The sequence below is a fragment of the Anolis carolinensis genome, chromosome 3 (assembly GCF_035594765.1).
Source record: "Anolis carolinensis isolate JA03-04 chromosome 3, rAnoCar3.1.pri, whole genome shotgun sequence".
Lineage (NCBI taxonomy): Eukaryota > Metazoa > Chordata > Lepidosauria > Squamata > Dactyloidae > Anolis > Anolis carolinensis.
In genome coordinates, this window is record NC_085843.1 from 212,373,759 (window position 1) to 212,395,884 (window position 22,126).

General features: G+C 38.8%; 1 protein-coding gene across 3 annotated transcripts in view; it reads left to right on the plus strand.

Moving 5' to 3' along the window:
- prkg1 (protein kinase cGMP-dependent 1) overlaps positions 1-22,126 on the plus strand; it is a 904,903-nt gene that overhangs the window by 871,292 nt on the left and 11,485 nt on the right. For all 3 annotated transcript variants that reach the window (XM_062976200.1, XM_062976201.1, XM_062976198.1), the window contains exons 11-15: positions 5,515-5,654; positions 8,349-8,438; positions 13,135-13,276; positions 16,487-16,650; positions 21,189-21,311. In XM_062976200.1, the coding sequence (XP_062832270.1) occupies positions 5,515-5,654; positions 8,349-8,438; positions 13,135-13,276; positions 16,487-16,650; positions 21,189-21,311 (659 nt within the window). The remainder of the gene's footprint in view (positions 1-5,514; positions 5,655-8,348; positions 8,439-13,134; positions 13,277-16,486; positions 16,651-21,188; positions 21,312-22,126) is intronic.

A 22,126-nucleotide genomic window follows, 5' to 3' on the forward strand; every position in this document is an offset into this window, starting at 1 on the left:
AAATACAACAAAATTAGTTCTGCATTTACTAAACAATCCATTGAACATTGCCAAATTGCCCGGGCTTCTCTCAAAAGTATGCATTCAATAAAAGTAAAACAGCTGCCAACATGAATAATTTCAAACAAAAGCCAGTTTGCCATCCATGTTAGTAATGCAGGCATTACAAATAGGATTTCTTTTCTTTTGTCATTTATTTTTTAAAGCTGAATAGTTCAGTGACAACCAACCAATGTGTAAACAGAAAAGCTCACTGACAAACTCTATATTTTTATTAAAAGAAGCAAACATTACCCATATTAAGTGTTGTTTATTATCCAGTGCATGTGTTTTGATGCCCATTATAAATGACTCTCACTACTACATACCTTTATTAGTTTCCTCTGATTTGTGACCCTTGGAGTGACATTTCAGAGCAATAGTTCTTTGATGATGAAAAATTAATCCAATCAAAATACAATCCAGTGACTCCTGTCCTCATGAAAAAAGCGAAGTGTTGTAGTTCAGCCAGAGGCTGAAGATGGGGGGATTGTTTTATCAGAGATTGTGAGGACTGATGGGTTTTCCAGTGAGGGAGATGAGGGGATTTTATATCAGGATTCTGCCTGGGAGAATGGGTCTGTGTCTAGTGAGAGAGAAACAGCTTCACACCAGAGCAAGGAGCCCTCGGTGGCGTAGTGGATTAAAGCCTCGTGACTTGAAGGTTGGGTTGCTGACCTGAAGATTGCCAGGATCGAATCCCACCCGGAGAGAGCGCGGATGAGCTCCCTCTATCAGCTCCAGCTCCATGCGGGAACATGAGAGAAGCCTCCCACCAGGACGATAAAAACATCAAAACATCCAGGCGTCCCCTGGGCAACGTCCTTGCAGACGGCCAATTCTCTCACTCCAGAAGCGACTGAAGTTGCTCCTGTCTCTCTCTCTCTCTCTCTCTCTCTCTCTCTCTCTCTCTCTCTCACACACACACACACACACACACACACACACACACACACACACAGCAGAGCAGACAGAGAGAGATGCTGGGGTATCAGACAATAGGGAGGACTTTTCCCCTAGTTGTTCCTTGGCAACTAAAGAGAAGGAGAAAGGGAGAGATCTTTCCCCTGGGAACACACTTAAAGTTAATCAGAGTTTGAGACTCAGTCTCCGGGAGGAGAGAGCCAGATTACGGAGGATGTCACAGAGACTCTGTGAGAAACAACAAAGTGAGAAAGCCAATCAACAGAGTGAGAAATCTTTGAAGCAACAGAGCAGATGTCAAATGCATGACTTCATTGCTTTGTGGTCCTTACATTAGAGGATTGTTGACTTTAGGGTCAGATCAGGCAATGCCATGTTGCTCTGTAGATCTTGGGTCCTGTTCCACGTTCATGTCTATGTCTAAGATCTTTGGGAAAGTCTTGTACTCATGTTCTTGGAATTATGTTGTGGAAGAAGTTATTTTATTCATGGTTTGGATTTATGCCTCAAGTACCACCACCCAGCAGTAAAGAACCGGTGGGATCACAAACTAGAAAAGATAATGGAAAATGAACATGCAAAGATACTGTGGGACTTCCAAATCCAGACTGACAAAGTTCTGGAACACAACACACCAGACCTCACAGTTGTGGAAAAGAAAAAGGTTTGGATCATTGATGTCGCCATCCCCGGTGACAGTCGCATTGACGAAAAACAACAGGAAAAACTCAGCCGCTATCAGGACCTCAAGATTGAACTTCAAAGACTTTGGCAGAAACCAGTACAGGTGGTCCTGGTGGTGATCAGCACACTGGGCGCCGTGCCAAAAGATCTCAGCCGGTATTTTGAAACAATAGACATTGACAAAATTGCAATCTGCCAACTGCAAAAAGCCACCCTACTGGGATCTGTGCGCATCATCTGAAAATACATCACACAATTCTAAACACTTGGGAAGTGTTCAACTTGTGATTTTGTGATACGAAATCCAGCATATCTATCTTGTTTGCTGTGGCATACAATGTTGTTGTGTCAATAATGATAATAATTTGTATTATTTGTATCCCACCCCATCTCCCCAAAGGGACTCGGAGTGCCTTACAATAACATACTGTAAATGATAGGGTGCGGGTAGAGAAACAAAGTACCTCCATTCTAAAATAGGAAAGATATTCAGGATGATTATCTAAACTAGCTTTGTTCTATGGAATTGTTGTGGGAGGAGTGACAGGAAGAGAAGACATGGAAAAACATCAATTTACATTACATAAGGGTCAAGTTAAGCTGATATAGAGGTAGGACACTCTGGGTCACTCAAACTAACCCTATTACTAGTGCTTGGTGTGTGGAATTCTAGACTTTCCAGTGACATAAATGCTGTTGCAATTCCAACAATAAGAGCAGTGAGATTGACTTGAAAGGACTTTCATCATCTTCAGCAGAAACATGTCCCAAGGCTATGTTCTGAAAATGCTACTTCAATCCACTGGCTCCTGAATGCTGATGGATATATATCAAAGCAATCTCATCCATCTTAACTGCGGAAGAACCCCAGTAATTCATGATTTATACGCTCTTGTAACTAAAGCATTGTCTACAGGTTCAGTTCAGCCTTCAGTTTGCTTAATAAACAGGCATGTTAAAAACTCCTCAATTGAGTATTTATTTCTACTTGACTGATTTCCAAGTAATGTACCTCTCCCACTGCTTGAATGACAGATGTACCTATCCCAAGACCTTGGGGTTACACTCAGCTTGCTTGATAGCCCTGTTTTCGCCTTGCCAGGAATACTGGCATCACGACCAGTGCTTTTTTTAAAAAAATGATGTCATTGTTTGAATAAAGGTAGAACCTTCCCTTTTACAGTTATCACAGTTAGATTAATATTAAATACCAGTGAATAATCCAAATTGTGAATTTTACCATTAGTTTATTTATTAAAATGAAGATCCAACTGGCTTATTATCAATGTGAAATTGCTTTTGAAGCTAAACAAAGCCGCTGATCAACTGATAGGGTTGATCAATTTAAATTTATATGAACTAAGAGTGATCCAGCCCATTCTCATCAAATAAATATAACCTTTCTCTCTAAATCATAAAGCTTTATTGTGCAGCAGGACTCCAAACCAATGCTTCAAATGAAAATTAATTTTTTGCTTCAGTTTCCTTGAAAGTTAATCTTAAATTGACTTGCTTCATCCTCATCTTGAAAACAAACCATTGAATTGGTCAGGTCCTCTCTTATTGGAGAAAGTGAACATTGAATTTGTAAAAAGGAGTCTAGCAGAAAGCTATGATAAATTATCAAACTGGAAATTGAGACTCAAAGAGAGTTTTCCTGCTCTGCTGCAGACAGGTGATGTCAAACCATCAGAGAACACAGCATTGTTAAACAAATCAGTTTCTGATCTGGAGCTGCATACAAATGTACATTATTTGAGTCATTGGAAAGCAGTGCAAGTGATCACATTGCGTTTGTATTGAGGCAAACAATTGCTCTGCTATCACATGCTAGATCACAGATCAACATCCCCACCCCATCGCCCATGCACACATAATCCATTGAGCAGGCAATTTTAACAAATCTAAAATAGCAAGAAAAAGAAGGAAAATGCTCCAGATATATGTGAGGAAGTGTAGGCTAAACAATTGAATCACTTTTCAAATGTCTAATATTGAGTCTACTGAATATATTGTGAAAATGGGTTCATTCCACTGAAAGCAAATAATTTTTCAGTGATTAAATCCAACCATGCCCCACTGAATTAATGGAATTTACATAAGGGTTGGTTTACCAGGCTCCCATTTATTCAATAGTTGGGATTAACAATTGGATATATGCCACTGAATCCTGTTTGAAGCAATCTTTTGAGTTCATTCTGGCATGTGGATCATAATTACACTTCACTTAACTTGAATGAGGACTACAGCTTTGCTCTCTGATATCTTAGGTCAGGTCACTATATGATTTCTTTTTGATCTCATTTTTCAGAAAAAGATGCAATAATGAAATCCTTCCAGCTGTAACACAAATGTTTACTTTTACTGATATACTCTTAAGGCCAATGTTTGAGACATGTTTAATGTGTGATATAGCTATGAATTCTGTACTTCCATAAAGAACAATATAAGGAGAGTGATATGTAAAAATATATATAAAAATAATGATTATGTTGATTCCTCCCTTGAAATGATAGGCTTTTTAATGTATGTATGTATGTATGTATGTATTCAAAACATTTATATTCTGTCCTTCTCCCCGTGAAGGGGAGCACAACATATATAAGGCAAGCATTCCATGCTGGGACATAAAATAACTGTAAATATACACAAACATAAAAATCAGTTATATCTACTTTAAAATCAGCTGTTTAAACCAACTCAAGATACCATGCTGGCTCCAGTCAGCTGAGTAGGTTTCCTATTATTGCCTCATTGCAAAGGTCTCTCCCAAAGGTCTCACAGCAAGGTCTTTACCATCTTTCTGAAGGACAGGAGGGAGGGGGCTGATCTAATCTCCCCAGGGAGGGAGTTCCATAGCCGAGGGGCAATCACTGAGAAAGCTCTCTCTCTCTTGTCTGTCCTCACCAAATGCGCCTTGACAGTGGCGGGACCAAGAGCAGGGCCTCCCCAGAAGATCTTAGTCTCTGCAGTGGTTCATAAAAGGAGAAGCGTTCGGACAGGTAAACTGGGCCAGGGCCATTTAGGGCCATTTAGGCCATTTAGGGCCATCACTTTGAATTGTGCTCTGTAGCAAACAGGCAGCCAGTGGAGCTGACATAACATGGGAGTTGTGTGCTCCCAGCTTTTTAAATGCTCTATTTTCACAGCAGAGTGAAAAAAAATAGAACTGGTGGAAGAATGTCTGAATTAAACATAATCAAAGCAAGTCATCAGAGGGCTCAGAGCCCCTGGTGGCGCAATGGGTTAAACCCTTGTGCCAACAGGACTGCTGATTTGAAGGTTGGGTTGCTGACCTGAATGTTGCCTGTTCAAATCCAACCTGGGGAGAGTGTGGATGAGCTCCCTCTGTCAGCTCCAGCTCCCATGTGGGGACATGAGAGAAGTCTCCCACAAGAATGGTAAAGGCATCAAAACATCCAGGCATCTCCTGAACACCGTCCTTGCAGACTGCCAGTTTTCTCACACCAGATGTCACTTGCAATTTCTCAAATCTCTTCTGACACAGAAAAAAAAAATCAGAGGGCTGAAACCAATCCATCGCAAAAGATGCATATGAAGAATAGAGCATCTGAGGAGGCATAAGACAACATGAGCATAATTGCTGGCAAGGGCCGAAAGGGCAAATTGGCCCATCATTTAAAGAGGGTAGTGGTTTGATACCATTCATAGGCAGGACCTTTACAAATTCTTTTTGCATATATTACTAGCTCTTTTACAGTTTGCACTTCTACCAGTGATTCAAGGGTGCCAGATGTTAAAATATATTAAGAATATTAACATTCACCTTTGCAGTTTATAATTCTGAATTACAGGCATTATTGTGTAATTTGATTTCAAATGTATCCAATGTTTTGTTTTCTTAAGGTCCAGTTGAAGAGCGATGAAGCAAAAACATTTGCAATGAAGATACTAAAGAAACGCCACATAGTGGACACAAGGCAGCAAGAGCACATACGCTCAGAGAAGCAGATAATGCAAGGAGCTCATTCAGATTTTATTGTGAGGTATGATCATTTCCCTGGATAAATCATCTTCCCAGTGTGCAGACGCATGCCTCTTAGCCCTTGTACTATTATATTACATTCACACATAAATTATTCATGATCTATACTAAACATTCTTTTAAACTTCTCAAGCATCAGTGGATGCAAATTCTGTAGAGATATAATGAAATACAGTACTGGATTATCAACTTGCTGATGTAAATTAACCTCAAATGCAGTCAAGGAGGCCCTAGAGCAAGGAGAAAATTCAGGTAGAACCACTCTGGGGGAACATGAATCCCTTTCTTCCTTCTCTCACACTTTTGACCAATCTTAGAAAAAAAAATAAAACAGATGCACAATAGCACAGTGATGAATTCTGGAGCACAAGGTCTCATCCATAGCTGTACCCGCAAGAAAAGTCCAAACATATTGACAGTTGAGCCATATGAACAATCCCGTTATATTATTTCTATTTTCCCCAAGAGTATAACAGGATTTTGTAAATCTAGCAGCTCCTGAAAGACCATCCGTAAACAGTTGCATTATAAGAGGTATCATGAACAACACAAATGTTGGGAGAAATGCATACCTTCTTTTCCTAAAACTCAAAAGAAGCCTGGGGGAAAAGGTGATATTGCTATCTGTGCTAATAAAAAAAAACTTGGTGCTTCAGTCCTTCAACATCTACTTGACCCCACATAATGAAGTAAAAAGGTGTGTACTCATAGAGTACAAAAACTTCCCAATATATTCATTTATCTTGAAAGATGATTTTGTGATCTCTCTATTAAAGAGAGAGGTTTGGGGGTTGTTGTATGTTTTCCTGGCTGTATGGCCATGTTCTAGAAGTATTCTCGCCTGAGGTTTTGCCCTCATCTATGGCAGCCATCCTCAGAGGTTGTGGTGTACCTCACAATTTCTGAGGATGCCTGCCATAGATGTGGGCGAACAACCCCATGATTTCGGCCATGAAAGACTTTGACAATACAGAGAGAATTTTTACAAAATAACAGCAAAATCTAGTAAACACAAAGACTTTGGAGTGTGTGTAAAACTGATTGGATTTTACTTTATAAAATACCTGCACAAAGTGAACAACTACTTGCAATAACATTTTAATTAGTGTAGCGTTTATGAAGACATTTTCAACCTATGCCTTAGACAGTAGAATGTTATGAACTGATAAATCCTGTGTATTATGATAAATATGAACAACAACATGGCAGCTTACATTATTTAAACCATAGAGGTTGTATGACCTCTGTAAGAATCCGAGGGCACATCCTGACAGCCCCTTTATAGTGGGACTTCCCACAATAAAAAGGGGGCTGCCTAGATGACGTCCGTGAAAAACATGAATTAAAAACCCTGGTATGTGGTGAATTAATTTGATAGTGGGTTTATTCCACACCTTCTTGGAAGGCGCGGGAGAAAACCACTACTTACTCTATCTGGACTGCCCGAAATTAGCCCAGAAAACCGCAAGCACAACAACCCCCTCCTCAAAAGTCCCCCAAACCCCTTTAAAAAGTAAAATAAATTACCTGGCCAGCATTTCCCTTCTGCTGCCCTCTTCTGGTGTGTAAGAATGATGAGCCAGGAGATGGGGGGGGGGGAGGGGGGAAGAAAATCACTTCACTCCCCCACTCCTGGCACATCATTCCGACGCGCCAAGAGAGGGCCGGCAGAAGGGAAATGCCAGCCGGGTACATTATTTACTTTTTTCATGCTTTTTAAAGGGGTTTGGGGAGGGGGTTAGGTTGTCTGTGTGTTCTCCCAGAAGGTGCCGGGAGGATATCTGGACACCCAGCTGCAAAAGCGGGGGCTTTTGCTGGTGGTGTGCAGACTACAGTCTGCCCTGACATGGTTTTGTTTGTTTTTTTAACTTTTCTGCTGTGTGGAAGTACTCCCAGAATGTGGTATTACAGTTTTCCTGTGTCAGTTGGAGAGTTGGTGTGTATTGAACAAAATCAGATAAAATAAAATTAATTAATCCCCAATTAATTCTAGTGTTCTCTCTCAATGGAAGATATTTTGGTTTACCAACAACTTGTTTGTTGTGGCACCATACCTCGCTTAAGGAGAAGGGTAAATATCTCATTATAAATCTCAGAATTTTACAGCATTGAGCCATGGCAGTTAATGTGATGTCAAACTGCTATAATTCTACAGGTGGATACAGCCATAGAATGAATACTGCTGATTCAGTGAGATATCTCAGGAGCGCTTTCCTATTACACAGTGGTAGCAGTATGTGGCCACTTTAACTTCCATGGCAATTTCCTCTGGAATCCTGGATTCATACTTTGGTGAAGGTCTACATAATTCTAAATATCCATGTGGGTTTTAAATATCCCTCCCTTAAGAGCAAATCCCAGGACTCTGTAAGATGGAATCACCCTAACCCCCTCCCCTTTAAAAAGCAGTATAGAGCTATAATTGTGTAACATGAAGTCCCCCCCCCCCCCAACAAATGTGATTAGGGACACTTTTATTCAAAGCCTATCATTCATAAATGCAAACTGTGAAATTTGGTATCTCATAAATGCAGAACTCTCTGAAGACTGGCATCTCAAGACAGCACTGCTTCTAAACACGTCATATAACATCTGTATTATATATCATCACTTTGTATTATGCATGTATAATTTTGTAATTTAAATTTTAGTAGATACTCATAGCCCTCAAATGTCTGTTTTCCTTCCATTCTAGGCTATACAGAACATTCAAGGATAGCAAATATTTATATATGTTGATGGAAGCTTGTTTAGGTGGAGAGCTTTGGACAATTCTCAGGGACAGGTAAGCAAATTTGCCTGGTTCAGTTGTGTCATAAGGTGCCAAATCAGAAATGAAGTTACCCACTACAAACCCCACATTATCTGCTTTGAACTGAAATATATGGCAGTGTGGATGCAGATAACTCAATTCAAAGCAGATATTGTGGGTTTTCTTGCCTTGATATTCTGGGTTATATGGCTGTGTGGAAGGCCCCTGGGTCCACACTGCCACATATTCCAGTTCAAAGCAGATAATGTGGGATTTTATTCAGCTGTGTAGAAGGGTCCACAAATATAATTTGTGCTTTTAGTAATCATAAAATACTGTTAATTCCATGACTGGAAAAAGAATGAAGGAAAACAAAATAGTTGTCACCAAAATTAGAATGGATTGTATCTAAATGTATACAGGAGTTTAAATAGCAGGGTGAAATCGAGGAAAGAAGAGTGAGTAAAGACCTGTAATCCTATTTATAGTCCGATGAGAAAGGACAAACTCAATATGTTGTTGAATAGCGATTCAGTCAGTCTGTTATATTAGGAATAGAAATGATCAGTGGGATCAGAGTTTCAAAGCCACAAGTCACAAACAAGGATTAGCTGTAGCTAGTTGCCTGTAGGTGACAAATCTAATTCGGAAAATCAAGCAAGCAAGCAAAAGCAAAGTTACTTTATTGAGATGGTTTTGGAGCAATTTGACAATATTTTTTCAAGTTTAATGCCATTTATTTTGAAATCCTAAAGGTTTTTCTTCCTCCCTAATTAGCCCCACAGAGTAATAAAAAAACAAGTAATAGTGTAATCTATTATATACTGGATTATGTTTTCAAGCAACTGGTTACTTTTATTAAATTTATTGAAATAAATAAAATTGCTGTTTGCAAAGGTATTGCTGTTAGTATTGCTGTTGGCTGAAATCATGTTAGTTAGTCCTGACTGCTGTAGCCCCGTTGAATCAGCTGTTGTCATGGGTAAAATCCCATTGATTCAATGGTCCTACTCTACTTGGGAATGGGAATAGGCATTTGAGCCATACATTTTTAGAAGGAACATTGTTTTGCAGAAGCCATTCAAGTTCTCTTTTAATTATATTTTTCTTATAATCATGGTATCTGCTGCCATCTAGCTTTGAAAAGGGGTAATTTTTTTCTTTTCTTTGAGTAATCTATTAAATTAAATAATTGTGGTAGCCCAACAGCATTTGTTGAAGAACATATGAACATTGTAACTGTCTCATGATATAATTTACAATTCTGAAATAAAAAATAGAAATAAAAGTGTTTGAAGCTGTGCTTGAAAGTGAAATATGATTGGAAGTGAAATATTTTAATTTACATTAAAATATATAATGGAATGTGTATAATGGAAGAATTACTGCAATGTAATGGACTTTGGACTTTGTGAAATCTGGGTTCAAATCTCCAATTGGGCAAATCCCACTCTGTTGCTGAGAAATGCCAAATATCCTCTAAACATGATAAGGTCTCCTTAGGGTCGCCAGAAGTCATTAATGAAGACATCCATATATCGAGGGGAATACATTATAACATATTCTTTAAATCACATCTTCTCCTAAGGATTCTGGTTTTTTTTTAAACTCAACCTAGCATAGCATTTAAATTGTACACTCAGAATTTTTTTTAGAACATATGAAAGCAGTGTGGCCTGATTACACTATGTAACAAAATGTTATACAATTTCTGTTCCTGGTTTGAAAGTATTATTTCCTGCTTAATGGTATGGTACTTACTTTGAAAATAGTAGTTATACTCCTGAAATTTCATTTTTGTGGCTGCCACAAACTATGTTGAATTGATTGAAACTCTATGAGATATTTATTGACAAAATTTTAAAAAATGCCTGTGCCTAGTTTGAAAGTATTATTTCCTGTTTAATTGTGGGGTACTTACTTTGAAAGTAGCTGCTATACTCCATAAATGTCATTTTTGTGGCTGCCACAAATTATGTTGAATTGGTTAGGGGTTTTTTCTTCATGTCAGGAGCGACTTGAGAAATTGCAAGTCACTTCTGGTGTGAGAAAATTGGCCGTCTGCAAGGACGTTGCCCAGGGGATGCCCGAATGTTTTGATGTTTTTATGATCCTTGTGGGAGGCTTCTCTGATGTTCCTGCATGAAGCTGGAGCTGATAGAGGGAGTTCATCCACACTCTCCCTGGGTTGGATTCAAACCAGCAACCTTCAGGTCAGCAACCCAACCTTCGGGTCAGCAGTCCTGTCGGCACAAGGGTGTAACCCACTGCACCACTGGGGACTCCTGTTGAATTGGTTGAGACTCTGAGATATTCGTTGAAAAACTAGAGCAAAATGTCCTGCAGGATGTCCCACAAAAGCAAAGTTTTTGTAGTTTAATAAACGTTTTCCATGGTTTTATGATAGAACCGATTAGTAAATGACATTTATAAACCAGGAACAAAAATCATCTTACATAATGTTGTTATAACATTCTTTAATTTGGCAAAAAAAAAACCTTTTAAAATTCTGTCTAATCTTGGAAGCTAATCAGGATCAGTCCAGTTAAGTAGTTTGATGGAAGACAAGCCAGTAAATACCATAGAAAGGAACAGAGGCCCCTTCTACACTGCCAGATAATCCATGTTATCTGATTTGAACTGGATTATCTTTGTCTACACTGCCATATAATCCAGTTTAAAGCAGATAATGTGGATTTTATACAATTGTGTAAAAGGGGCCTGAGTCTGAATTTCTTTGTCTGAAAAACCCCTATGAAAAGCATGCGGTTGCCACAGGTTGACAGGCAAATTGAAGGCACATATATACATACAAGGAATTCTTGCTGATTGTATCATAGTTTGTCATGTTTGCAACTGTATATGTTAATTGACCAGTTAAGAGATAACAATGATTTTAGGTTTTATGTTGTTATAATAAGGCTATGATATCCCTTTGCATTCCCATTGGAGCTAGCAATATAACTGCAACAAATGTATGGAAGTTATTTGTGGCCTTTCAAAAACTGTAAGCTTTCAACAGCTAAGCAAACAAGCAGAGAAATATGATTCCATCATAACCCTACAGCTGTTTCACAGTACGGTATCCCCGGCAGGCTGTGGGCTGATACAGGCAGGTCATTAAATACATGAAAAATGTTTTTCCTGACTCTGTGAGCCCTTTGGGTGGTTTCACACACAGTATGCTGGAAGTTGAAATGTAATTGTCAGTTTGTCAGAGTTCATGTTACCAGTGGAGAACAGTGCAACATAAGCCCCTGTGTGGTAATTTTATACTGTGTGAAAACAAGCTCCTCTTTTCCCATAGTGTGTGTGTGTACATGTCTTCATGTCACCTCTTGACCTATGTCAACCTCATGCATTTCACAGTTTGCTTAGGTAAGGAATACACAAGGTGGTTTTGCCAGTTCCTTCCTTTGACATATAGCTTGCAGAACCTGGTGTTCGCTGGTGGTCTCCCATTCAATTACTAACCAGTATGCACCCCGCTTGGTTTCCAAATCAGGTGGAATTTAGTGCCTTTAGGATATGTAGGCTTTCTCTCTCCATAAATCAGAACTAAAATGATGCCTGCCTTCATCAAGGTGGAACATGTCTGGCTCATATGTTCTACATCAGGCATGTCCTGTTGTTGGTTTTATCAGTTGCAAGGTTGCTAATGCCCTTCTGATTTTGAACCTGCCTGTTTTTGCAGACCTGTTAATTAGGACTGAAAGTGCTAAGTCAGTTGCAAGACTTGAGGTTGATCCTAATGTCAGAAAGGTCAAGACCAAACAGAGAATTAGTGATTGGCTATTGCACATTCTCCTAGAATCTAGTTTGATCAGTAAATTGACTCAGCAAGACAGATTGTCTTTAAAACCCGTCACCCACATGGAGCCCCGCTGGAAGTTGTTCTACGTTGTAGGATGGGAGCTGGCGGGCTCCGTCGTAAAAGTATAGGCAAACTGCTGCATGCTGCCGCAGTGGAAACACTAAAAGCTTCCCATGTTGAATAGAAGTCTAATGGGGGGGGGGGGGGGGAGCCAGGACCTCATGTGATGAGGTTGATGGTTGGATTCACAACAAAAGTGCTGTATTCAGCATTTTATGAAGTTCAAGGAAGCTCTTGGGCAGGCCTGGGCAACCTGTGGCACTCCAGGTGTTTTGGACTTCAGCTTCCACAATTACTAACAGCTGGTAAGCTGGCTAGGAGTTGGAAGTCCATACACCTGGAGTGCCACAGGTTGCCCAGGCCTGCTGTAAAGGTATCCTGGTGTTTTGGAAATGTGAACAACTAGCTCCACCTGAATCCAGCCGGATCCACTCACCCCACATTGGCATAACGTTGCTATTGCTGATACACCTATGATGGCGTCCTGCCAAGGTGCACAACATGTGGCCAGAAATATGAAGCCGCCATCACGTTTCTGCCAGAGATCTGCTAGCTGGCAATGAAGCAGCAGTGGTAGCCTCAATGTATCCTTGATCCCACCAGCCATGTGACTAAAGAATCAATGGATGTTTCTTGGCTGCATCGGAACAGCTCCAGGATTAATCTGGTAAATGTAGACATAGCCCAAGTTACAAGTGAAAATGGATTCAAGCTTCTATCATGGGGTTCTGTCCTTCCCGTGACATTATTGAAACAATACATTTGAAATCTAATTTCAAATTAAAAGTGTTAAAGCAAATGTTTGGATGAAAAGTACAAGTGAAGCATTACTCGTTTCTTACTCTTCCTTTGCAGAGGTTCTTTTGAAGATTCTACAACAAGATTTTATACAGCATGTGTGGTAGAAGCTTTCGCCTATTTGCATTCCAAAGGAATCATTTATAGGGACCTCAAGCCAGAAAACCTCATCCTAGATCACCGAGGTTATGCCAAACTGGTGAGTGTTCAGGATATTTATCTTCCCCAAAGCAATAAATTCTCCCATTGTCCTGCTCACTGCATTGTAGTTAAGGCTTTGTTGCCTCTTCCATTATAATAAAATGCCTTTTTAACAGGTTTATAATGGTCATAAAATAGTGCTTCTGGCTGAAAGGCAGCATTCAGCTCTGTAGTTCCAAGACTAATCAGTTTATAAAGAGAACTAATAGAAACAAATTAATCTCACTGTGAGTTTGAGAAGAGCTGTTGAAGTTCACAGTTTAGACTAATGTTAGAGTTCACAGTTCATTTGAAATATCCTTTGTGATCTTATCATCAATAGTTTCATGAGCTTTATTTCATGATTCAAGTGCTTAATACAGAGTTTAATATCTTTCTCAATTATTTATTTTGAAAGAACAAAAAAGGTATGAGTATTGTGCTCCCTACAAACCATGCTGTTTTTATTTCTTCAAACACTGCATTATTTGTGTTGTGTTATTGTTGATTAAAAATAATTGGGTATCATAACTGGTCTTTGTGAAGGCTTGCCCTTCCCTTTTCTCTGGGTATGAAGACAGGAAACACAGTATACCAGCCTTCAGAAAGCCTGGGCTTGGGTCTAAGTGTAAATGAGATTACAAAAACTACATTTCTGCACTATGTCTTGAGGAAGGATTAGCACCCAAAGAGAACGTTCCAAAGATTTCTCACATTTTGCCAATCCTCCTATATAGATGAGGATGGACTCAAGAATCCCTCTGAAATCTCTATCCTCTGGAATTCGAGATCATAAAAAGCTTTAAAAGTGTTTGAATCCCCACCAAAAAATAAAAACACCAGACATAAAGTTATGGAGCAATAATGGGTCATTTATTGATCTGTGGTATTTAAAACTGGGAATTGAACTAAGTAATTAGTTGTGGGGGAGCACTACGACATGGACAATGGCTTGAGACCAGGTGTAATTCTCTTAACTACCTGCCGAGTCAACCACTCTAGGTGAAGCACCTGACCCTGGGGGCACTCCACAGTGATGATTTGCCATTCCATCCGATCATTACTGGAAGGTCATCCATGGGGACCTCCCTCTCAAACCACAGAACCCGATAGGAGATAGGTAAATCCCCCAGGTAAGCCCCAAAGGAGATATTTTGGGGAACCCCTTAAGCCACAGAACCCATAGAGGTCGACCCAAAAGTCCTCCTTCACCACAAAAGGTGAAGACCGATCCATGTTCTTACCCAATCACCCCGTCTCCAAACCCTGAATGCAGAGCAGCAACAAGCCTCTCCTTCGTGCTTGCACTGCCAGAGGTCGAACGCAATGGGGAGGGGCTAACTGAAGGAGGCTTCCTTAAGCCATGCCCCACTGCAGATGGGTGGTGACACCAGTATCAGGAGAACACTAGTCTCCTCGACAGGGGGATTCAAAGGCTCTCCTCCAGCCCTATGGCTGGCCTTTCTGTTCGAAGGTGAGTGTTCCATGCATTAACATTCTGACTACTGAGAAAAACATGAGGAATGTGGGGAAAATAAGAAATGCCACTGTCTTCTTTTTGTAACGCTCTTTGTGATTGGTATTAGAAACATCCTAAATCAGGAATAAATAACATATAGTCTTCAAGTTTCACTGGGTTGCATTCCACTTTACTTATAAATCATAATTCCTTACCATTTCTTGAGCTTTATGGACTGGAAACTATGGGGAGAGGGAAGGAAACAAACTGCAGTGCACTGGATGACATTTACTACCAGTGCCCTGCATTACTTATTAGAGATGGAAAGGCCTGGAAAAAAATGGAAAAATTAGGAGGAAAAACAGGTTGGTTTTTTTTTTCATTTTTCCCCAAAGCCATTTTTCTCCAGAAAAATTTAAGAGTGTGTAGTGTGTAGAATATGTTCTTTTCCAGTGATATATGTATGACATGGTATTCAAACGATATAACATGAAGACCTTAATGAAAGATTTCTGAGTGTGATGACTTATGGGCCATGTAGTCCCGTTCCTAGTACTGTTGTGACAGATGAAGAGGAAAACTTGGGTTTCCCACCGTTTCTGCCAGATTTGGAGCCCTTGCAGCTGCAAGATGTTTGCCCACAAGAAGTCAGACAAACAAGCCTTGAGGAGAAATCTCCCCCATTTTCTCGCCGTCTTTATTATAATCAAGATAGACACGCGCGGGAGGCGACTCGCCGAAGCGCCCGGATAGCTGCCAGACAATTAGATGATTAAGTCTGTTCCCTTGGGAAAGTTTAAGGAGTCCTGCATCTGGACAGTATAGGTTTCGGTTCTTGTTCCCCAGAGGAAGTGTGCTTTGGCGGGAAAACAAGATCCTATATAGATGCTTGGCCACAAAGGATTCCTTGCGGAGTCAATTCGTCAGCTTCGGGAGTAGATTGTGTGTGGACTACGCTACTCCAGTTTCCAGGACCTTGTTCTCGTTCCAGCCCTGCCTTGTTCCCCGGACCTCGCCACGGATTTCGCCACGGACCCTGTTCTTGCTCCTCGCTTCTTGTTGCCTTGAATCAAGCCTTGTTTGCCAAGAATCTAGTTTGCTTCCTAGCCTTGCATTAAGCTCCATGGACTAAAGGACCTTGTCATCTCCCCTCACTTTGCTTGGCAAAGTGAGTGTTTCGGTTATTGGATTACAACTTTGGACCTTAATATTTCATATTGGACATTGTTTTCTTGGACTAATTTTGACCTTTCCTGAAAGGTCTACTTCTGAACTATTTTCTACACTTGCTTTTATTAACTTTATATATTTCCTCAATAAAGATATTAGATAGATTCTGGCCTCTGTGTATGGTTATTGGTGCTCTGCAGCCTGGGTCCTGACACTGAGACTTTTTGCTTCTACACAATTTTTCCAGGAAAAATGGCTTTGGGAAAAAAGGGGGCCTTCCCATCTCGATTACTTAGGAAGCAGAATTCCTTGTTATAAAACAACTGTGAAAGATGAAATAGTCATTGACATGTATACATTTAGAAATGTTAGATCATTGTTATCTCATTGGAACTTTTTTGGGTGGGTGAAAATATGAAATGATACTTCTTTGTGGCTTTACTTTTACTTTTACAACTTGATTTTTCCCATGTAACCTGTCCTTCTGAAGTGGTTTATTCCAAGAAAAACATCACCACCATCTCCTCCTCAAGCCATTCTCCTGCTTAATTGCTTTTTATTTTCTCTTCCTTGATGGTTGTGTGAACCTTCTTTCAACAGGTTGATTTTGGCTTTGCAAAAAAAATAGGATTTGGAAAGAAAACATGGACATTTTGTGGAACTCCAGAGTACGTCGCCCCAGAGATCATCCTGAACAAAGGTCACGACATTTCAGCAGACTACTGGTCACTGGGAATCTTAATGTATGAGCTCTTGACTGGCAGGTATGGGCATCGAATTGGAGCTAGTGATAAAAATAGATCCGCAAATTAGAGAATATTTCTGCCTTTGTCACTTTGATTAGGAGCAGTGGAATTTGGAGCTGGCATATGCTATGATGATCGCACACACAAAAAAGTCTGAAAATATACTGTTAGGACTGCTCATTCTTAGTTGTCATTGGTTCACAGTCAGCAGTCTAAAGAATAGAAGGCTTGGAACAGCAAGCCTAAGAAGAAAGGCCCGGCCAACAATGTACAGAGCTGCAAATTTAAAATCTTTGGCTTTCAGTTTCTAGCAATCTATTTTTTACATTGAGCACTATATGCAGATTAAGAATCTACACTTCTACAAACCCAAAAAGCCATGAATTCCCATTGGCACACAGAACTGTTACGTTTAGTATGTAATAGCCAGTGTTTTCTTCATATATTTTGAGGCTTTATATTCAGTTGCTCTTCAAATCTTCGAGTGTGGGGAAGGATCATGAAGGAGCAACTTGCACAATGAAAATACTCACATTTCAGGACTTTGTGGGGGGATCTATATATTTTTGTTATGAAACCTTTTCCTAATTTTTTGCGCATGATTTTCTGGGCAGAAAGTAGGTTTTCTATACAAAAATGCTTTTCTGTACCAAAAACAACATACACACTCAGAACATGATATTTTATGCACCAGTAATACATTACAAATTATAAATTGCCTTTGAAATCTGTGCAACTTTTGAAAACTTCTTGCAACAAGAAAAAAGTTATTTATTAAAATCTATTAAATTATTTGGGCTTTTTTCAATGGGGCAAATGAACACAATATAGTTAAAAATAATATGGTAGTATGACATGTATTTTAAGAGCAAAAGCAGTGTTACACAGGATAAAACAGAGTCCTAACACAAAATGGCCTGAGCAAATGGAAATGCTTCCCTTTGCACCATTATTATTATATCATCGTTTCGCTTATCTCTCAAAATTAAAATCACATTTCAATTGAAAGCATACAAAAAGTAGAATTAAACTAATTACAATATTAAAACAATACAGCTCTGAATAAAAGGATAAAATGCTATTAAAGTTTTGAACTCATGTTTTACTCATATAAAATGAATTTAAATGCTGGCATGGCATAAACCTCTTCAATGTTTTGGTATGAGGAAATTATAAATTATAATTAATTTTGTGTAAATTTGTCTCTCCAACCTACCTATCACTTCATGGCAACACCATGAGTTTTCTTAGGCAAGAAATACTTACAGGTGGTTTGCTATTTTGCACATGTGTAAATTCATTTTTCACATGTTTAGCTAATTTTATATATTTTAACTAAAAAGTTATCTGTAGGCATTAGCTGTTCTCAGTCCACAGTAGTTGTTTCTAAAATCTCTAGTTACAAACAGTTGAAGATTGGTGCTTTAAATGTAACAATTACACTATGCAACACGATTTTTGTTCCTCAGTTATAAACAACATTTCCCAATTGGTTCTATTATAAAAACATTGAAAAAGTGCAGCACATTTTTCTCTAGTTTTTCAATTAATATCTCATAGAGCAGCGGTTCTCATGCTGTGGGTCCCCAGATGTTTTAGCCTTCAACTCCCAGAAATCCTAACAGCTGAGAAACTGGCTGGGATTTCTGGGAGTTGTACGCCAAAACACCTGGGGACCCACACATTGAGAACCACTGTCATAGTCTACTGTCAACCAATTCAGCATAGTTTGTGGCAGCCACAAAAATTGAAGCTTCTGGAGTATAACAACTACTTTCAAAGTAAGTATCACACAATTAAACAATAAATAACACTTTCAAATTTGTTTCAATTTTTGTTACTGAAAAAATTGCTGTGAAATACAAGGATTCGAATAGTTAGGCCCATCATAAACCATCATGTCTTCTCTCTTCTGTATCAATGTGCTTTGCTGTTCAGAGAAAGATTCAGTAGTATTTTTTCTTATGTAGGGCTAATTTTTAGGATCCCTGTGCTAAGATTCATATTCTGCTAAATTGTTTGAAAGGGCCAAATATGATGGGATCTGATGCATGCATACTTTCAAATGAATGTTTGGGAACTAATCACAGAAGATACATTTGGATTTCAAGATATAATTTACTAATATTTGCAACAAAGTAATCCCCACACTCCTGGGCTGGATTTACCTAAACCGCATTATCAAGAAAGTTGAAAGGAGCAATCCACAGCCATTCAGTTAATCCTTCATACAAGCCCGGGGGGGGGGGGGGAGTATGGGTTCAAACCCCCTTCTCCCCAAAATTTTCCCTCGCTGGCTCACTCGCCCACTCCCTGCTTGCTTGCCCGCCCATCTATTTGCCCATCCCCTTGTTCACTCGCCTTTCTCTCTCCCGCCCCTTGCTTGTTTGGCTGCCCCACCCCATGTTCACCCGCTGGGCTCATTTCAAGCCCCCCCCCCATTTTTTCAAAACACCACCACCCTCATGCCACCTGGTCAAGGCAGGAAACCAACTTCTAAACAGTTTTACCCATTGCTGCATTCTCTCCCTCCTCAGTTTTTCTTCTTCTGCTTTGCCACTGGTTGAGAATTTCTTTCTCTCAATCTCGTAAGAATACTTTATTCTAACACTTATGGAGCATTGTAGAAAAAGTTCTGGAGAAGTATTTAATGGAAGGAAAGGACAAGAAGTAGTTGCTTCCTACAGGGGGAAAAGGGTTAGACAAGATTCTTCAGTGACGACAACTACTATTTCCAAGGAGTCAGAGGTTTTCTAAGAAAGGAAGTTCAGAAGCTATAAACAGCAATGGAGTAGATTCCAATTTAGATAAAAGGGGTAGGAACAACCAAGGAGAGGTGAAAGTAATTCAACAGGAGTGGCAGGCAGCAATACTGACTTGAGGGATTTATCAGTAGGTGGAACATTTGCTTCACTTCAGTCATTTTTGGAAAGAAATAATTACAGAAAAATTGGTTTTTTGCAAACTTCAGGAAGTTTACTAAATTATGTTTTTTTAAAAGTTTAATAGGAGGATATCTACCATCACTTGTATCTAAAAGCAGTATCAAGCAGAATATAGTTCAGAGATTCAGCACTCAACTAAAATTGAGGCAAAAGAACAATTCCCATCCCATCAGAAATTCAAAAGGATGCACTCAATTTACTTGCTGTCCCAAAGCAAATAAACTTGTTGTTACTTGCTGTTCCGCAGTTCCTTTGTGAAATATCTGAGGTTCAAAATAGAGACTTTGCAGACCATATTACAGAATGTGGATTTTAATGACTACTTGTACTCAATAGATTTCTGATAGCCTTGCATATTCCAATGTAAAACATATTTATAGTTTGATGGACACTATCTTATTGAAAGATGAGTGAAGATGAAAGTCATAAGATGATCATAGTCTGAATTTGCAATATCTCCTAATTGATAGATTTTTAGTACATTACAAAATGAATCAATTAACAGCGGCAAAGATAACACTATGTAACAAAATTTGAAAAAAATGTCTGTTCCTTGTTTGAAAGTGTTATTTCCTGTTTACTTTGAAAGTTGTTGTTATACTCCAGAAATGGCTGCGACAAACTTATGTTGAATTAGTTGAGACTCTGAGATATTCATTGAAAAACTATAGCAAACTGTGTTGTAGGATGTCCCGCAAAAACAAAATTTTGGAAGTTTAATAAACCATTTCAATGTTTTTTAAATGGTAGAACCAATTAGGAAATGACATTTATAACCCAGGAACAAAAATCGTGTTTTTGTTGTTGTTTATTCATTCAGTCGCTTACGACCCTTCGTGACCTCATGGACCAGCCCACGCCAGAGCTCCATGTTGTGTTACATAGCATAATTCATCTTGGGGCAGAAATAAACATACCGAAGAGTTTTGTTTTACTTTCAAAAGCAAGCAATAAAGTAAGAAAGAAAAGAAATAATAATTTTGAGGAAAGAAAAGGTAGTAGATTTCAGGCATCTGCCCAGGGCATTAGGAATTCTAGCTTCAACAATTCAACTAGTCCCTTGGGTGAGATTTCACATGAGAACATTACAAGTTTTCATGAGTCAAATAACAAGGAAAAAACAATGTCTTCTTAATGCTTCCAAAGGCAAGAAAAATTAGGTTTCCCTGGATGGAACAAATCAGGCAATTTAAGACAGGGGATACCATTTGTTCCACACAACTCAAAGTAGCAGTCACAACAAATGGCAGTTTTTATAGCCGTGCTGCCCATTGTCAGAATCAAGTAATAGCAACTTATTTCAAAGGGACTCTAAACCTGACAGTAAATTATTTGTGCAGAAACAAGATCCCCTACTTTCATGGAGCAGCCAATTTCTCAAGTGTTTCTTTTCATGATTGTTGCACTACTATATGACTGTTGCCACTGTCAACACCTAAGTTTGCTGCCTTATTGCACCAGTAGGATTCAGGACTTTGGGATCAACGTTTTCCACTGGAAAAAAAAAATCTTCTATTGGTTTTACTAGTTAGACATTTGCTGGGTGAAGGTGGGGCAGCGATGGCATTTAAGTGAATCTTCACACTGTGCTTTTTCTTCTTTTTTCTTTAGTCCACCTTTCTCAGGCCCAGATCCCATGAAAACGTATAACATCATCCTAAGGGGGATTGACATGATTGAATTTCCAAAGAAGATTGCCAAAAATGCTGCTAATCTAATTAAAAAACTATGCAGGTAAACATTTTGATTCCCTCTATAAATTTGTCAAGAAAGAAATGTGCCTAATATTAATTCTCTTATTAATGTTGCATGTTTCATTTGGTTATTCATTCTTTACATCATTTACAAATTAAATTACATTTACAATACATTCTATATGGGAAAAAGAAGAGAGAATAATGACATACGTATGTGACATACCTGCTTTTTCTGGAAAACTGACAAGCACATTTTTTGTATAAACACATTTTCACATATTGAGCTTTCCCTAGTTTGGATGCAACAAGTTAATGTTATCATATAGTTGTCTCCCAGATTCACAAAAAGCCAATCTGACAATAAAGTGATAATATTTTTCTTGGAATAGAAAGCTATTGTAATTGAAATGATAGATAAACTAACTACCATTTTATATCCAAATTTACTATATAGTTTTTTTATTTAAAGTAATTCAAGAATACACTCAAAGAATCAACCAACATTTTGAATCCTACTATTTCTTCCTATATACGATAAAATACTATGCCAGCATGATAGTTTTCAATAATTCCAAAATGCATTAAGATAATCTGAGCCTTGTTATCCGCATCTCCAGTAATCAATCTCTCTCTCTCTCTCTCTCTCTCTCTCTCTCTCTCTCTCTCTCTATATATATATATATATATATATATATATATATATATATATATATATAACAAAACTTTAGTATAAATTACATGGTATGTTTACTATTTTAAGGGGTTGTTTTACTGAAAAGAGAAGATATAAAAGGTTGAGATGGAGACATATAATATTGGTAAATGATGGCATAATTCCCATTGTTACTTTGG